This window comes from Siphateles boraxobius, unplaced genomic scaffold, assembly GCF_051911475.1.
Source record: "Siphateles boraxobius isolate OS27281-9 unplaced genomic scaffold, OSU_SipBor_1 130, whole genome shotgun sequence".
In the NCBI taxonomy this organism is placed as follows: Eukaryota; Metazoa; Chordata; class Actinopteri; order Cypriniformes; family Leuciscidae; genus Siphateles; species Siphateles boraxobius.
Genome location: NW_027508734.1, coordinates 12683367 through 12702005, shown reverse-complemented (window position 1 = coordinate 12702005; position 18639 = coordinate 12683367). Strand labels below are relative to the sequence as shown.

Sequence of the window (18639 nt, the reverse complement as noted above, 5' to 3'; positions counted from 1 at the left end):
ATATATATATATATATATATATATGCATTAGTAATGAGGATGGGGTGATGTGCTTAATTTTCATGAAAATAATGTTACAATGCAACTATACTATAGCAACTATAATAATTTATTTTGGGGTCATATATGAACTGTACAGATTATTTACTGAGATTCATCCATTTATTTGGAGGATGATCCATCTATTAGTAGTCCTTACAAACATGTCACATGTTGACTTCAGTGAAAAAGCCAAAAGACTGATTACATCACAGTGATTTTCTTTGATCTGCTTAATAGAGCCATGTTCATTGTTTTTATGAACGAAAACGCATCTAGATATGTTGAGATACATTACTTGTGTGTAATATTTCACATGACAAATGAATAGTTTACTTGTCAAGAGTAAAATAAAGTGTTTCCATGAAGGTTTTCTAAATGTGGATGCTTCGGGTAGACTTCCTGTAGGTGTGAGCGGCTCAGGTTAACAGCCAATGTCAGTGTGTTTAGTCATTGGATTAGTGGAGCAGAGGTAGTCAACACACACACACGTCTCTACAGAGTGATGATAACACTGTCCTCATCGCACAACTAACACGAGACACGCACAGGAGACTGGTGAGGAAACGTTTATTAAAACTTCTGTTTTTGAGTTCAGTGAAATGGCTAATATATTTAAAGAACAATTATTTTAAAGAATATTTGATCGACTCAGTGGTGGTTGTTTAATGTGGATGTTTGTTTAAAAAGTATTAATTAATTTGAAATTCTTTGTACGTTTTAATGATGTTACATGCATTATTTTCATAAATGTCTTTGTTTATCAGTTTCAATGAAGGCTGTTAGATTTCAGTGTACATTGGAAAAATTGAGTGAGATTTTGAAATGGTTTTCACCCGGACAAAGAATTACACAGAAACAGCAAGTAACGCATTGAATTAAACATGAAATTTGGAAAGACGGAAATAGTTTTTTCTTGTAAAACGTACTTCAATTTACAATTAAAAAAAAATATTTTTTACAGTGTATCTAATATAAAATTAATATATTATTTAATTATTTTATACATGTATAACTGTTTTATAGTACTTAAATAAAGAAATGTACAACATTTCAAATATAATATAAAACAAACATTTTACACTACTATACCCCATCCTCGTTTTAACATAATACAGTTTTACATGTTTTTTCTACAGCATTACAGTATAAGTATATATTTTAAAATTCCAGAATTAATATATATATATATATATATATATATATATATATATATATACATATACATGTACATTTCCAATAAATATATATTATTATTTATTTGTTTACATTTAACATGAATCTGTTAAATTTTCTTTTTGAAATATCTTTGTAGTGTATATATACTTAAAGGGATGGTTCACCCAAAAATGAAAGAGTCTGTCATCATTTACTCACGCTCAAACTGGTATGAGTTTTTCTTCTGTTGAACACAAAAGAAGAGATTTTGAAGAATGTTGGTAACCAGACAGTTGATGGACCCAATTGACCTCTATATAGTATTTTTCCTATTATGGAAGTCAACGGTTACAGTCAACTGTTTGATTACCAACATTCGTTAAAACATTTTCTTTCGTGTTCAACGGAAGAAAGAAACTCATACAGGTTTGGAACAACTTGCGGGTGAGTAAATGATGACAGAATTTTCGTTTTAGGGGTGAACTATTAAGCGTTTATTTCAGTATAGGTTTTGGCTGAAAGGTTTTTTTTCAAGTGTCAGGAAAGCACATCGTACTAGACCAGATCTTTCATCTTTAATGGAAGTCCTCATATAGCAACATGGCAGATTATTCGCTCACACCTCTGTCTAGTTTAGGCAGAATACCGCAACTTATTGAACCTTTCACCGTTCTTTCCTACACAAAAAGGAAAACAACTTAAGAGCTTACCAAGCATCTGGCTGTTAAGACTCGGCTCAGTTTGAAAATCTAAAACCATCTGGTGAAAAAGGTGCGGAGCAGCATATTAGGATCAGATCTGAGCTGCTGTCCCAGCGCCTTGCCATAGTGAAGAGCTTCAGCAGGCCATACGGTGCAGGACACATCAGACTACTTTAGGAAACGAGGACTTTTCCAATAACTTTGGGTCTGAATTTATACAGAATTTCTATAACCACTCTGACAAACCATAACTAGTCTTGACAAAAATGCTTTTTTCCCACTAAGGTTTCTGACAGGTAAACATATGATAGAGCATGTGTCCTTGCACATGGCGGTGACGTTGAGACGGTCAGGTGGTCAAGTCTCCGTAATCTTTAATCCCTAATCCTCTAGTCTCCTTACTATTGAGGGACAGGTAAACAAAAAACAGGGGGGGGGTATTGGGGACATGCAACTATGTGGGGTTTTGTCATGCATTGTTACAATACTGAAAGTCTTAAAAATGTTTTTGCTTTTATTTGATCAAAAATACTGTAGTATTATAAAATTATATTACAATTTAAAATAACTGTTTTTTTTCTTTGAATACGTTTTAAAATGTAATTTATTATTATTTATAAAGATGAATTTTCAGCATCATTACTCCAGTCTTTAGTGTCACATGATCCTTCAGAAAGCACATGCTGATTTGGTGTGCAGTTATTATTGGTCCTTATCTATTAATAAGGGTTCTTATTATTATCAATGTTGAAACCCATTTTTAATATTTTTGTGGAAACTGTTTAACATTTCTTTCAGAAACTTTTGAATAAAAAGTTAAATGAAATAGAAATTGTTTGTAGCAATATAAATCACTTTACTGTCATTTTTGATCAATTTAATGCATCCTTGCTAAATAAAAGTATTAATTTAAAAATATAATTCATAGCCCGAACTTTTGAATGATTGTGCATAAGTTACCAAAATATATATGAAGAATCTCAACTGTTCTCAACATTGATGATAATAATAATTGTTTCTTGCACAGCAAATCAGCATATTAGAATGATTTCTGAAGGATCATGTGACACTTTAATGATGTACAGTAATGATGTATAATGAGTAATGATGCTGAAAATTCAGCTTTACCATCACAGGAATAAAATTACATTTAAAAACAATACAATTTTAAAAAAAAAATTGTAATAACATTTCACAATAATAATTTTTTTACTGAATTTGTGATCAAATAAATGTAGTCACGGTGAACATGACATGTTCCTCTCAAAAACATCTTAATTATTCCAAACTTTTGATCAATAGTGGACTGTGTGAGATTGTTCAGTTTGGTTTCAGACGTTTCTTTTATTTGCATGCCATTTCTGTTTTCAGATTTGGGTGAAATGTCCTGTCTGGATGAGGTGCCCTTCAAGATCCCACTCGGCGTCCTCGAGGATGCAGAGGAAGAGGTCGAGCTCCTCACAGCTCCAGAAATCACTCTGCCCGACTACCTGAAGATACTGCAGGAAACTGAGGTCTGATACTTCCTGTCTCTGAACTGACCTTATCAGGTGGCATCAAAAAGTATTTGGCCACTTATCACACTTTTAGCATCTTCAAACAAATTACAGCTATTCTTTTCCCAAGCCAGTTTTGGGATTACTTTTCGCTAGCTGGTCTATGTATAAAGTCAATTCTCGTCAGTTCAATACCTCACATTAACTGTTCCACTAACATGAAAGCATCCAAATATCCTCCTTTAGAAGATCATATCAACTTCGTCTCAGTTTTTCTACCAGATTCCTTGGGAGAAATAAACAGATACAAATTGCTGATGTGCAGTATGATTATATCCATAAAATAAATTTGGATGGAAGCTTAGATAATTTGCTCTTGGGAAAATTGGATGTGAAATGCTCACATTGAGTTCATATTGAAATCTTGGAATTTTTATTGTGGACTTTGATTTTGTCAAACTCATTTCATCCCATTGCTGTCTTGTAGAAATGATTAAGATATTGAGAAGTGACCCCCACCCACCAATGGTTTAGTTTGATATTTGTTTCATGAGGCAGCGACAATTTTAAATGTGGCTTAAGAATTTGTCTATATGCTCCATTGCTCAAAAAGTTTGGGGTCGGTATCATTTTTGAAATGTTTTTGAAATAAGTCTCTTCTGCTCACCAAATTTGCATTTATTTAATCAAAAATACAGCGGAAACAGAAATATTGTGAAAAATTGTTACAATTTAATATATAAAAAAAGATCTGAATATATTTGAAAATGAAATTTCTTCCTGTGATGCAAAGCCAATTTTTTTAGCATCATTACTCCAGTCTTCAGTGTCACATGATACTTCAGAAATCATTTTAATATGCTGATTTGCTGCTCCAAAAACATTTATTAGTATTGTTTGTGTGATTATAATGTTAAAAAGAAGTTGTGCAGCTTAAAATGTTGGTGGAAACCGTGATCCTTCTTTCAGGATTCTTTAATAGATAGAAATTTCAAAAGAACGTTTGATTGAAATACAAATTCTTTGCAACATTATAAATGCCTTTCTTTCACTTTTGATCAGTTTTATGCATCCTTACTGAATAAAAGTATTAATTAAAAAAATATATTCAATTCAAGTGCTTTTCACAATGCTCATTATTTCAAAGCAGCTTCACAGAAAATGCATGAGTCCACATTACAATTTAGAGTGATCTGTTATCAGAGGTAACTAAGTTGTGTATTTCAGAAATGTACATATACAAAAATACCCAAACTTTCAAAGGTACTGTACATTTTGTAGTCTGTATCACATTAAAGATGCTGAACAGATCGAGAGGAGGCACTTCTCTTAGGAACTCTGAGTTCTGAACTAATACTACATTACTATGTGTTTGTGATATCTTCAAGGCCATTCCCAACAGAGCATCTGCGACGTCCATAAACCGCATTAGGCTCAATGTAATTTGTAATTTACTGAGTGCAGGCTGTCACTAAAAAGGACGTGAGAAAATACAAAGACACTTGGTGTGTTTCCCTGCTACCTCTAACCCATTCACATCTGTGATTTAGGCTACTCTCTAATTTCACTGACATGATCTTTCTAGCATGCTGTTTATTTATCCTGGAGGTGTGCGGTCAACAGTAACCATGTCAAAAAATACAGTATAATTATATCTCTGATTACAAAACCTAAAACAGTAAGGGTTCAAAAAGTTCTTGGCTGTCAGCAATCTATGTAATATTGTTATTGTAATTGGCACTGTAGATCCATTGGGATAAAATGCCTAACATTCCTAAGGGTTTGTGTGTTACTGGTCAAGGTATTTGTAAAGAAAACATATTGCTGTCAAAGGTTATTACAATCTAATCAGAAATAAGCTAATGTAGACCTTTTATGGCTATATGCTGAACTTGAGTTTGTGTAAATTCTTAGTCATTTGTCACACTTCTCTCCAAGAACAACATTGTGTACCTGCCTTGGAGCATTGCACGCTTATTTTTTGCGTTAAGGACTTGAATCCAATGCAAATTTTTATGTAATATTTGGCTGGTGGTGTTTTTCACATCTGTTTTATGTTCACTATGATCCATAATGCTGATAATGGCAGATGTTACTAATATTCATAAGGATTCCCATTGCAATAGCTCATAGCAGACATTTATATGTTGCTATAGACAAATCTTGGGGCTTGTCAGTCCATTATTTATGCAGTTATGGGGAATTATTCCTTGTTGTGTTGAACCTAAACATGTAAGCATTTATTTTTTATGTCGATGTAAGCGGTCTTTGACTTTATACTGCCACCTAGTGGTCTGGATGCAGAACTATACAAAAGCTTGTTTTTAGTAACCAGTGTTGTCCATGAACTGAGCAGTCAGCCATGATTCACTTATTTACCAAGTCAAGTACAAGTGTTTGTTATTTGTCTATAACAGTTATAGGGCCAGTTTTATAAACACCCACACAATGTTAAGACAGTGTCTTAAGAATTGTCTTGACGAACTACCAGCTAGCCAAGGGGGAATTCAGTCAGATTTTTCGGATTTCGGACCAATCTACCCTTTCATGTAACTGAAAAAAGTTGATGACTGACTTGTAAGACCCGTCTAAGCAGTTAATGCAGATGGCCAATAGATTTAGCAAAGCCAAGGCTCATACTGAACAACTATTTGTTTTTCTTTCAAAGTTGTGTTTATGATGTCTAGAGTGATACTGTTATTAACATTTTTTTTCTGGTCTGTACATTCCATACAAATTTTTGATATCTTTAATAGGCTTGCAAGTTAAATATACATGGTGTTTTTTTTAAAAGTCAGAACAAGGTTGGCATGTTCCTATTTGGCTCCATTTGTATGTAGATCTGGTGTGTGAACACTGTTTAAAACATTGGTTTAGATATTATCAGATGATGTTTGAAACTAATATTATTGTGTGAAACTGAACATTAATGTTAGTGTGTGAAAGTCACTGAACTGACTTGCCAAAATGCATTATTTTCCTGTTTATCTCTGTAAAGCTGCTTTGAAACAATCTGTATTGTATAAAGCACTATATAAATAAAGGTGACTTGACTTGACAGGAAACTCAAATCTAAAGACGTCTCTTTTGTGTTTTGTTGTTTCAGTATGAGTTCAGCCTGGAGAACTGGGTTCTCACGGGTCTCCAGGGCGGCTATCCAACCCTCAGTCCCCGCTCTCCCTGTGAGCTGACGGCGACCTGTCCTCCGTACTGGATGATGTTCAGCAGTCCTCAGGAGAGCAGGTTAGCCAGCCGCTGGAGCAGTGACTTCTGGGAACCCAACCCACGTCCCCGCAGCCGCAGCTTAAACGCGGACCACTACCGCGCAATGAACGCTCGGGTCAAATTCACCATTTCTGACTCAGAAGACGAAGAATTTACAGAAGAAGATGGGGCCAATCTTGGCGAGGGTGAAGCGCAGCCCAAACGGAGTGATTTTGCTTTGCCAAGACAAGGACCAGGGTTGAAAGACTTGCACAGTTGTGGATCACCAAACTTCCTCAACCTGCCTTCACCTTGCGGCCTCTCCGCACAGCGTCTGGGGAACTTCCGACGGTCTTCCCTCTGCGGGCCTTACTCATCCCGAAGGAACGTCCAGAGGAGCCAGAGTTCTGCTGGCTGTACTAATCCTTGTCCCGCAAAAAACACCAACTGCTTGCTATCTGAATGCATCAACAGACCCGCTCTAAAGGTACAACATATTCTGATTTTGTTTTTGGGGACTACTAGAATAGGTTTTCATGCTTGAATGCCTTAAAACATCTTATTTTTACATTGTTGCATCACATCTCTTCTGTCAGTTAAGCTCTTGGCTGCATTTCTCTCGTGAAGTTGATCGTAGAGAACATTGGTGGCAATGGTTCTTGAGTATATTTTTCACGCTCAAACAGCAACATTACACACTAAACATTAAAAAGGTTAAAAGGCATAATTGGGCCTCTTTAAACTGCCCTTCACCTGTGTATTTACTGCTATTTTAGATCAGATCTTGCGGTACTACAAGTCTACACTTTGGTATAATAATAGGGTGCATCAAATGACGCATAGTTAATGCAAAGGGCTTGTGAGCACTCTTTTTGAAACCTAAAATTACAAATGGGACACCCTTTGGTCTTGTAGACTTCACAATTGCGCATAAGTGAAGGTCACAAGAGAAAAAATCAAGTAGGCCTAAACCATTTGGGACCTTAGCCATAGTATTAAAGGCAGAAATACTCCTCATGACTTTTGCCCAGATTTCTATTCCAAAATAAATTTCTTACCGTTTTTTATTTTTTTTAAATGAACTCAACTGTAAGACACTAGTTTGTACCCACCTATCTTTTTCAATCTCAAAAACATCTGTATATCTGATACATCTGTATAGATTTTACTGCAAGCTAATGCACAGTCGAGTACCAAGTGTAATGAAATAAAAACGGAAACATGGTTCATCTGGAAGCCAAAAGGTGTGTTTCAAATTTACTGCAAATAGCAGGTCGTTAGTGGCTCTGAAACAATAAACACGTTAAATAAGCAACACTTCCCTTTACTGGACTTGTTTGGGTACGTTTTTTGATGTACCAGAAATTACAGTTTGTACTCTTTAGGGCTATAAACACAGACAACCTGACAGAGACAACTCATTTTGTTAATCTATTTGCAAAAAAAAAAAAAATGTATGTTTATGAAGAAGACCTTTTCATAGTTGTCAATTCACTGAAGTTGTTAATAGTTCAGAGCCCACAATAAGAGATGTCCTTAGAAGGCAACTGTAGACCCTACTATAAATATATTTTAACTGGCATGCCTCCAATTAACTCCAGAAAGGTATTTTAATCACTTAAGCAAGAGACATCAGAGATGTGATCCAGAAGCATTTAGTCACTTCTCACCACTTTCCATACGGATTCTTTGAAAATCCTGTGTTGATATATCACACTGTGACTGCGAGGTATTTTGTTGCTCCTCATGAAATGACCGCCAGAGCATCTCAATTCATTCAGATATTAGACATGAATGACTTCTCCAAAGTACTTCTGTGTTTTTTTTTTTTTTGGTGCACATTTCTTTAATGTCTCAGAAGATGAAATGGCTAATAATAGTGAGTGCTAAGTCTTTTCCTGGAATCTTCCCAAGCTGCAACAAATTCATCTGGATTAGCGAGTGGAAGTGCTCGGGAAATGTCTTTCTCAGCAAAGCAACGATTCAAGGTTATGCCTTTGTTGACAGTCTAATCCAACTTGTTATTAATGCCCATGACATCATCTCCTGCTAGGCTGCGCGGTCACGGTGCACTGAATACGGCAGGGGGCTTCTAGGTTTTCATTACATTTAGAGTTTTGGTTTTTTGTTTTTACATGAAAAGTAAAAGAATTAAATGCATTTTCCAGAAAAGTCTCCTGGCTTTTGCTGTTTTTTTCCCCCATGGTTAGATATTTCTTCCACGGTATGCTTAATTCTTCTTTTCTTTTTTTTTTTCCTGTAGCTCAGCTGGTAGAGAATGGCATTAGCAACACCAAGGTCATGGGATTGATTCTCAAGGAATACACATACTGATAAAATGGATATCTTAAATACACTAAGGGGCAGATTTACCAACAGCTCGCGCCAGCGCAAACACCCTTATGGTGTTAAAAAACAACTGTCAGGATTTACTAAAGACACGCAGTGAAAATGAGCGCTGGAAAGGCATGGAAGGTTGTTTTTACGGTTGACATTTGCATTTGTAGGAGTTTTCCTTTCAGATACAAAATTTATGGCAGGAGAGTATTTTAATGAATCACTTAGCAAGGTTTGCGCTAGGCAATTTACTGTTTTTTTTTTTTGGGTTTTTTTAAACCAGACGCTAATTTGCTCTGCTCTTGCTAGATTGTGTTGGTCATTATGGAAATGATCCGGATCGTCTGTGTTCTTTAATTCGCACGTTGTCAGTAAATCCCCTGCAGAACTTTCCACTCCCATCAGCACTTTTATGGGATTGCGTTGTTTACTAAATCTGTCCCCAAGTATAGCTTAATGTTTCAGAACATATTTAAAACTTTGTTTTAAAGTCTGGTTTAAAACTTGCACCAGCAAGAGTGTGTTTATCATTCTAGATTTTCTTAGTATTGTGTTTCCTGCCCTCATCTCTCAAGAGTACTGTGACCATGAGGCACTGTTGTTGTTTTTTCCAGGCCCAGGGTTCATCCTCCCCCTTGGCCCCATCACGGCCACTCAATTCCCACGCTGCCGTCCTGGACTCTTCGGTGGAGCTTCTCTCCGCTCTCAGCCCAGAAGAGAGGGAGCTGCTGGCGGCCGTGACCGAGCAGGGCTACCCTCTCCGTACGGCCATCATCGCTCTCCAGAAGACTGGCCAGCAAAGTCCAGAGCAGGTCAGTGAGGGAGATCTGTTACTGGGCTTCACTGTGAAATGTGAGCTGGGATTCGTTTGGGGCTTAAGATGCAATGCTGAGATTCTCTTCTGAGAGTTTCTCCCCTGTGTGTCACTGGGGAAGGTCAATGAAGTGCATGCTGGGTTGCCAAGAAAGAACACGCACCAGTTGGACACACCCGACCACATTTATTTTTCATATAATCATAAAAAACTTAATGCATAAATGCTTGAAATTATTTGTATAGGTAAATATACATTGAGCCTAGGTTTTAAATGCCTTATAAAACTCATATTTTGATATATATATTTTAATTGAATTAAATCTGATATGCAATATAAATATAAATAGATGAAAATCTTATTACAATTAAATTAAAAAATCTAATTAATGGAAATTACAAATGTTGCCTTAAATAACTAAAATATAAATGACTTAATAGCAAATAAAATAAAATCAGTTGAAGCACTGAAACTGAAATAGAATTAAAGCTAAATATAAATTTAAAAAACCTAAAAATAATGCACATAAAATTAAAATATCAGAATAAAAGATATTTAAATATAATAATAGATGCTATAATAGTATATAAATAAAACTAAACCAACACTACATTGAAATGTATTAATTGAACTGATTAATGAAGCAGCAATCAACAACTTAAGTTGGTTTAGTCAATTTCTGAAGTGCATTTTTTTATTATTATTTTTATTTATTTTTTTATTATTATTTTTAATGTATATGTCACTATACAATCCATTTGTGTTATTTCATAGTTTTGATGACTTTTATATTACTCAAGCATGAGCTTTTTTTCAAAAACATAAAAAAAAAAATTACCAACCCAAACTTTTGAATGGTGAAGTATATACCGTGCGATATTGAGTCCATACATATCATGATGGTAGACTATAAAAGAGCATTTCAAATACTAAAGCAAATATTTTTGTGTCACTCACATCTGGGGCTTTTTTTAGATACATTAAATTCTATTATATTAAATTCTATTCTTTGAGTTCACTACTAAAACGTTCGCAACATAATTTCTGTGAAGGCATATGTCCTTCCAGGATGAAGAAGGTTTGGAAATCACCTGCTCTGTGATTTTTAATATTCAGATATTCTGTACTGATCTGGACAAACCTAAGGAACACCAGATATTATTGCCAGAGGTTTTACTCACAATCCCTGTGTGCTTCAGTTTTAGCTCGGTGTCACAGCAAAACATCTGGTTCCATCCTCTTTAATCTGATTCTGGTTACGAGTAGAGGGGAAAAAAATCAACAAAAATAGACACCAGATCCCCCTGTAGTTTCTAAAATGTGCTAGTATCTAGTTCTCAGCACAGCAAAGGTTCCCTCAGGAAAACACTTAATCATTAACATGAAGCCAATTTCATTAATGTTGTTGGGCATTGTGGGAAAATTACATTGAAGTTTATTTAAAAGGGTCCATGAGAAAAGACTTACAGTAAATCAGTGTATGAGGGCTTGACGGTCGCAGTGGAGTTAAATACAACCTGAGAAGTTTGCTGAAGAGACATTAAAAGCTGCTCTGCTTTTTATTGATCTATGTAAAAATTATATTAAAGGGATAGTTCACCCAAAAATTTAAATTCTGTCATCATTCACTCACCCCAAGTTGTTTCAAACCTGTATGAGTTTCTTTCTTCTGTTGAACACAAAATAAGATATTTTGAAGAATGTGGGTAACCAGACTGTTAATGGACCCCATTTACTTCCATTGTATGGAAAAAAAATACTATGATAGTCAATTGGGTCCATCAACGGTTTTTTTTTTACCGATATTCATTAAAATATCTTCTTATGTGTTCAACAGAACAACTTGAGGCCAAGGGTGAGTAAATAATGAAAACATTTTCATTTTTAGGTGAACTATTCCTTTAAGTGTTTGGATAGGTTTCCAATACTAATCCAATACCATACATATTCAATATTTGCATTACATCTTGTCTACTAAGAAGCTTTGATTCATTTTTGACTGTATATGATATCTGATCGTTAGATGTCGTAAGATGGGGTTTTTTTCAGCTTATGATTCCATTTCGATACTGAGAAAAAATTGGTCTAGGATTTACGTTGAAACAATTGTCACTCTTAAATTGCTAGTAAATTAAACAATTACAAAGGAATGACAAGTAACACATCGGATTTAACAATGAAATTCGGAAGTAGAAAGGCTGGAATAGTTTTTTCTTTAAAAACTTACTCTAATAATCTTTTTATTTATTCATTTAAAACTTCAAAAAAATCAAGATGTATCAAGTATTAAGCATGGCAGTCATTAAATATTTACTTGGCTTTATCTAAATTAAAACTAACTTGAATTTGTTCTAGATCATTATATTACTTGAAAGCCCTTAAAGGATGTGATGTGTCTGTGAAGTCATTGACTGACTGGGTGAGGAGACTTGATGAGTTTATATTTGTCAGTGTCATCAGTTGCCCATGACAACATCAGACAGCTGGTGGGACGGATGATCAGGTTTGAATCAACCGAGCTCATCTTGTTACACAGATTAATCAGACCAGCCGGTCCTCCATCGCTCTTATCCTCACGCTTCTCACGTTTCACACCGCTCTGCTTTCAGTCCACTCTGAACCTGACAGAGAATCTTATCATGACTTGTGATGGCTCAGATTCAGCTAATTCATGAGTCCATATCAATGATGACGTACTGTTGCGTCAACAGTGTGACTGATAACCCGATCTGTTTATTTAATTACTTAGTGTTACAGGATAAACCAGTCTTCCCCAAAGTCCATTACAACTTGTCCTTGTTTTGATTAAGTGTCTGAGAATCTCAGAGGGCGTTTCTTCAATCTCGTTCCTCTCAGACAAAATCGTCTGATCCTGAACATGAAACGTCTGTCCTGTTAAGCCCATAAGAATATATGATGTCCATTCTCGGTTAGTGTTTTTGTGTTCATATATACAGTACGAAGGATTTTTGCCTGTTCTCTTGCAGATCTTGAGTTATCTGGTGGCGTGCGATCGGTTATGTGAACTCGGCCATGATGAAAGTCAGGTTGAAGAAGCTCTCGAGATGTTTCAAAACTGTGAGACCAAGGTATGTACTGAGCCAATTGAACTTTTTGTTCTTCAGAAAGAACTATTTTAAAGATTGGAGTCAGTAAGATTTTTACATTTTTTTTCATCGAAGATTCATTAAATTGATCAAAAAGGACAGTAAAGGCTTTTATGATATTAAAATTTCAAATAAATGCTTGAATTTTCTCTTTTCAACATTGAAAATAATCAGAAAATCAGCAAATTAGAATGATTTCTGAAGGATCATGTGACACTGAAGACTGGAGTAATACTGAAAATTCAGCTTTACATCACATGAATAAATTCAATTTTCAAATATATTCAAATAGAAAACAGTTGCTTTAAATTGTAATAATATTTCACAATATTACTGTTCGGACTTCATTCAAAAACATTTTTAAAAATTCTTACCGACCCCAAATTTTTGAATGATTGGAACTGTATATTTTAACAAATACTTTTCCTCTATTTTAGGCTGAGGAGTTCCTTCACCTTCTTGCTCAGTTTAATGAAATGGGGTTCCAGCAGAACGCCATTAAAGAGGTTCTTCTCGTGCATGAGAACCACCGAGAGCGAGCCCTGGAGGAACTCATGACCCACGTGGCCTGATCCAGTCGATGATATGATGAAGTGAATGTTAGCTGTTCACAGAGATCATATAGTTGTTGCTTATTTATCATATGCTGAACTGTGTTTATTCGTTGCGCATTCTGGCATGATGTGTTGAGGCCTTGGGGAGAAGCACAGTTTGACAATCTGCACCAGAGAATGACTCTGTAACAACACATTGTTATAGTGTTTTCCATACCAGTCAAACTTTTGCTTTATTTATAGAAATGTTAAACAAACATAATTGATAAAAATTAATTGACTTTGAGAAATGCATTAGAATTGTTTTGCATTGTTTTATGTATGGATGTGTGTTTATATATATATATATATATATATATATATATATATATATATATATATATATATATATATATATGCATATAGTCAGTCAGAATTGTTGCCACTCTTGATCAATATATACAAAGATGGCTGTAAAAATAAATCAATAAATCTGCAAAAAAATCTAACCTTTCATTGAAGACAATTGAAAGTGTGTGAAAATCACATTATGAAAAAAAAATTCTCAAACACATTTGCCACAATTATTGACACCCTAGAAATTCTTATGAGTAAAATATCTCTGAAGTATATTTCCATTCAGATTTTAAAAAATGCACACCATCACACTCCCTTAATCATCCATCAAAATGAGTAAAACCAAAGAATATATTTCTGATGTGCATCAAAAGATTGTTGAGCTTCACAGAATACATAGTGGCTGTAAGAAAATAACAAAAGCATTGAATTTTAGATTCAATGTATAGTTCAAGTATAAGAATTCTTAATAAACATTCAATGCTTAATAGCATCAGGGCAATAATCAAGAAGTTCCAATCAACTAAAGATGTTACGAATCTGCCAGGAAGAGGACGTGTGTCTATATTGTCTTAATGCACGGTGAGGAGGGACGTTTGAGTGGCCAAAGATTCTCCAGGATCACAAATGGAAAATTGCAGAGATTAGTTGAGTCTTGGGGTCAGAAAGCCTAAAAAATGTATCAAAAATAATCACCAAAATGTTGTTTGGGAGGTTTTCAAGAAAAATCCTCCTCGCTCCTCCAAAAACATACTCCAGCATATTCAGTTGTCAAACACGGCTGGAAATTAAATTCATACTTTGCACGTGACGTCACAAGTAGGCCTACTGGCTGGCGGGCAAGAACGTCGTTCTCTAGCAACGAAACCCAGTAAACTAATCAAGGATCTTGCCAGGACGTCGCCAGTTTTAATATACAAAAGTTGGTGTTTTGAGGTGTAAATGACATGCCGGATTAGATAGTTGTTGTTCGATTGCATGCACTATTATTCAGCATAATCGGGTTAAGAACGTGCATGTAAACGCGCTCATTCCCCGAAAGTGAAAGTAGAAACGGACTGAGCTTTCAGCATCTGTCGCTGCATTAACGGCGCGTTCTCTCAGATACGACGATGGATATTACGGTATAGCGACGACTATCTTAATTTAATGGCTTAATATTTCTCTTGTGGACCTACATTAATGACAGTAAAACATTTGAAGAATATTTCTTTTTAAACAAGTTTTTGAAGCTGCTTTTAATTTTCACTGATGGCAGTGCTGTTCGTGAACTAAAGACTGTTTTTAGGCCTATATCATTTTAGTGATATTATTCATATTTAGTAATTGTATTGTTTTTAGTGTTATTAGTGTCATTAAACGTTTTGTTAATGTGCTATGGAAACAAAATAGCCTCATTATATAATTGATTGTAGTATTGGCCATTTTGTCAGCGGTTGTTGCCCGCCAGGTATCCATGGCAGTCACATGACTGGGACCTGTTTCTATGGTCAGATGATGCTAAAAAAGAGCTTTCTGGCAGCAACCCCAACAGATGTGTTTAGTGCTAACAGAGATAAAAAGTATCTCTTACCCACGGTTAAATATACTGCTGGATCTGTGAAATTTTGGGCCTATTTTTCTGCTGGAGGTCTTGGACTTGTTCAGATACATGGTATCATGTGGCGCTTTTCCACTGCATGGTACGGCTCAGTACGGTTCGGTCGGCGCGGCACGGTTCGGCTCGCTTCGTTTTTCCACTGCGTGGTACGACTCGGCACGGCTCGGTTCGCTTTAGCTCGGTTGCTTTTCCACTGCAGTTAGTACCGCTTCAAAGTGGGTGGGATTATGACTGATCGTTATAGTTTATCCGCTCCTCGGCAACTAACAAGAGGAACGTCTGCGCTTCTCGTCCACTGACCACGATTCAGCCATTTCTTTTTTGGAAGTTTTTTTACTTCAAGCAAGTCAAGCAAGTAGTTTTAAAACATTGGAGGGTGTTACTGGCTATTTAAATCTAGCGGGTTTGATGTCTCGCAAATACAATGACGCTTCTGTCTGTCTGACCAATCAGTGATCTACAGTGCTTCTACGTCACATTTTAGTATCGGTACGGTACGCTTGGAACCTCAACAGAGATGGTACCATTTAAAGCGAGCCGAAGCGAGCCGTACCGTACCGTACCATGCAGTGGAAAAGCGCCACAAGTGAGCCGTGCCGAGGCCGAGCCGTACCGTACCATGCAGTGGAAAAGCGCCACAAGTGAGCCGTGCCGAGGCCGAGCCGTACCGTACCATGCAGTGGAAAAGCGCCAAAGCGTGCCGAACCGAACCGTACCGTACCATGCAGTGGAAAAGCGCCAATGGATTCTGGCAAAACCTGAAGGCCTCTGCTAGAAATCATATAATGTGCCGTGGTTGGATCTTCTATTAGGACAATGGTCCACCAAAAAAAACAAAAAGAACATCAAAATCAACACAAAAATGTGTCACCGATGACAAAATAAAGCTTCAGCCGTGACCAAAAAGTATTGAAACAAAGGGGGCCGTTAATTGTGGCCAACATGTATCTATTGGAGAAAAATACAGAATACAGCAAATACAGAAACATTTAGTGATTTTCCTCATATTTTCAATTATTTTACTTATATGATAGGTTACATTTTTGCAAATTGTTACATTTTACAGGTTCCTTTGTTTATATTGACCCAGGGTGCCAAGAATTTTGACCATGACTGTATACCCCATGAGATTTTAAGTTAGTATTTCAATTTAACAATAGATTTAATTTTTTTACGGTTCTTTTAATGTTGTTAATGGTCAAATGACATGCAGGAAAACAAATAAATATTTCATCTTTTTGTAGGTGTTTTTATTTAGGCTATTTATTTATTTACAGTCTAGGCACAATTTGGTCAAAAATATATTGTGATTATTTTGGCATATATTAGGAATATGATTTGAACTGCAGTATGATAAACTCCTAAGAAATGATAGAATTAAGAAGAAAAAAATAAATAAAATAATTGTTTTTGCATTATTATTTATCTATTTATGCATTTATCTGCTCTAAATTAAGGCAAATATACTATTGTAATTAAAATTGTACCTTAAAATAACATGAATATGTGATCATTAAATATTTTAAAATACTAAATTAAACCGTTGAGCTTTTATTTTGGTGGAAAACTGCAAGGAGACCTTTCAGTCTGTGTTTACTTGAATGCTGAAAACTTTGGGTTTAACTTTACTGTTATTTTATGATTTAATTAATGAATAGCTTTTCATCAACTCATGAACCCACGTTTGGGAATCCCTTATGCAATGAATATAAATATTAAATGTCTTATGTATGTGTCGGACAATTATTTAAGTGGTTCAGTGTGTTCAGATTGTTGCTGAGTTCCAACAATGGCATCAGTAAACACTTTACAGATTACCACTGTAAACAAAAAAATGACAACTCAATATGAAATTTCAGTCAAATGTTTGGAAGAAAAAACAAATCTAAACAACAATACCCATGCACGTTTCAGAAAGATATTTATAAATCTGTGTGAGGTCAACACATGCTTTCATCTGTTAGTTTCACTTTGGTATTTGTGAACATTATCAAATGGCAATGCTCCTGTAAAATGTTACCTTCAATGTTAAACAGCTGCAGCCAGACACCATGAGTGAATAGCGACGTCCTGCCAAGATCTATACATTCTGTTGTTCGGCTGCCAAAGGTTGGACACAGTGTTTTCATTGTGGTAACATGATTAGTTATCAGTGTGTCTTCAGGTTCCCATGTAATGAGTGGAGCTTCTACAATAGTTACGAAAGCATGAAGGAATGTCTGGATATAATCTGAGTGTTTGAGCCAGAGGTGGGTGGGAGTAAGTCACACATGTTCAAGTCACAAGTAAGTCTCAAGTCCCATACCATCAAGTCTCAAACAAGTCTAAGTCGCATGTACACGCAACCAAGTCAAGTCAAGTCAAGTCAATGGTTCACTTCAAGCAAGTCAAGTCGTGTCCTGCTAAGGGTCAAGTCAAGTCCAAGTCAAGTTACAATACCAAACAGAAAAAAAGTTTATATTGGCCTCAGCCTTATTTATTTTTGATTACCTTGATTACCTTTCTTATACATTTATATCGTAATATTAATAATATTCGTATAATTTATTACAGCATGTATTTATGATTATCAAAATTTGGAATTATTATGATTATAATAACAATTATACGAAAAATGTTGAAGATAAAACATTTGAAGGCAAATTCACAAGTGTGATGCATTAATTATATTGGTTTTATAGTAAATGTCATATGTTTAACTTTGCTTACATATTTTTTTTTATTTAATATCACCCAGACATTAACTTTCCCATTAATAGCCCATATTTGACCCCTTAAATTGATTTCCAGGGGCATTTTTTTAACTATGTTCTAACCATTTTTTTTCTATCAATGCATTTATACTGCAATTACAACATCATAAATAATGTTATGAGATTAATTATTTAAATATAATCATTTTAATATAGAAAAAATTAGATGCTAAAAAATAATAAATTATATTTTTTTAATTATGAAATTAAAACCGCCAATAGGTGGCGCCAAATCAACGTCTTACTGTACGAGTCATAGAAGCATTCTTTCAACGGATTCGTTCAAAGCGGCAAATTCATTCCGGAAATAAGCCATTAGGTCACTCAATCACAAAAACCCTGGATTTACTCTTTTTCTGTGGCTTGTTTGAAACTACTGTCATTGGAGAAATAGAGCAAAAACAGAGAATATTTACAATATTACGTCTAAAATGTCACACCACAATATTCACCCTTTGTTTACTGGACTGTTGTATAAAATCAATATCACATTTGCAATCACGCCAATATTCTGGAAATATTTTTTAATATCATATGTTA

At 35.2% G+C, this 18639-nt stretch overlaps 1 protein-coding gene across 2 annotated transcripts; it reads left to right on the top strand.

Annotated features, from left to right (window-relative positions):
* The first annotated feature begins 9 nt into the window (after nt 1-9).
* On the top strand, nt 10-13728 carry ubap1lb (ubiquitin associated protein 1-like b). Of its 2 annotated transcripts, none has more exons than XM_077227932.1 (6): nt 10-597; nt 3270-3412; nt 6501-7085; nt 9550-9747; nt 12737-12838; nt 13294-13728. In XM_077227932.1, the coding sequence occupies exons 2-6, from the start codon at nt 3281-3283 to the stop codon at nt 13426-13428; spliced, it is 1152 nt and encodes a 383-aa protein (XP_077084047.1). In that variant the 5' UTR covers nt 10-597; nt 3270-3280; the 3' UTR covers nt 13429-13728. The 2 variants fall into 2 exon arrangements, with proteins under 2 accessions (XP_077084047.1, XP_077084048.1); XM_077227933.1 differs by lacking the exon at nt 10-597 and adding an exon at nt 1528-1641.
* Nucleotides 13729-18639: the final 4911 nt, after the last annotated feature.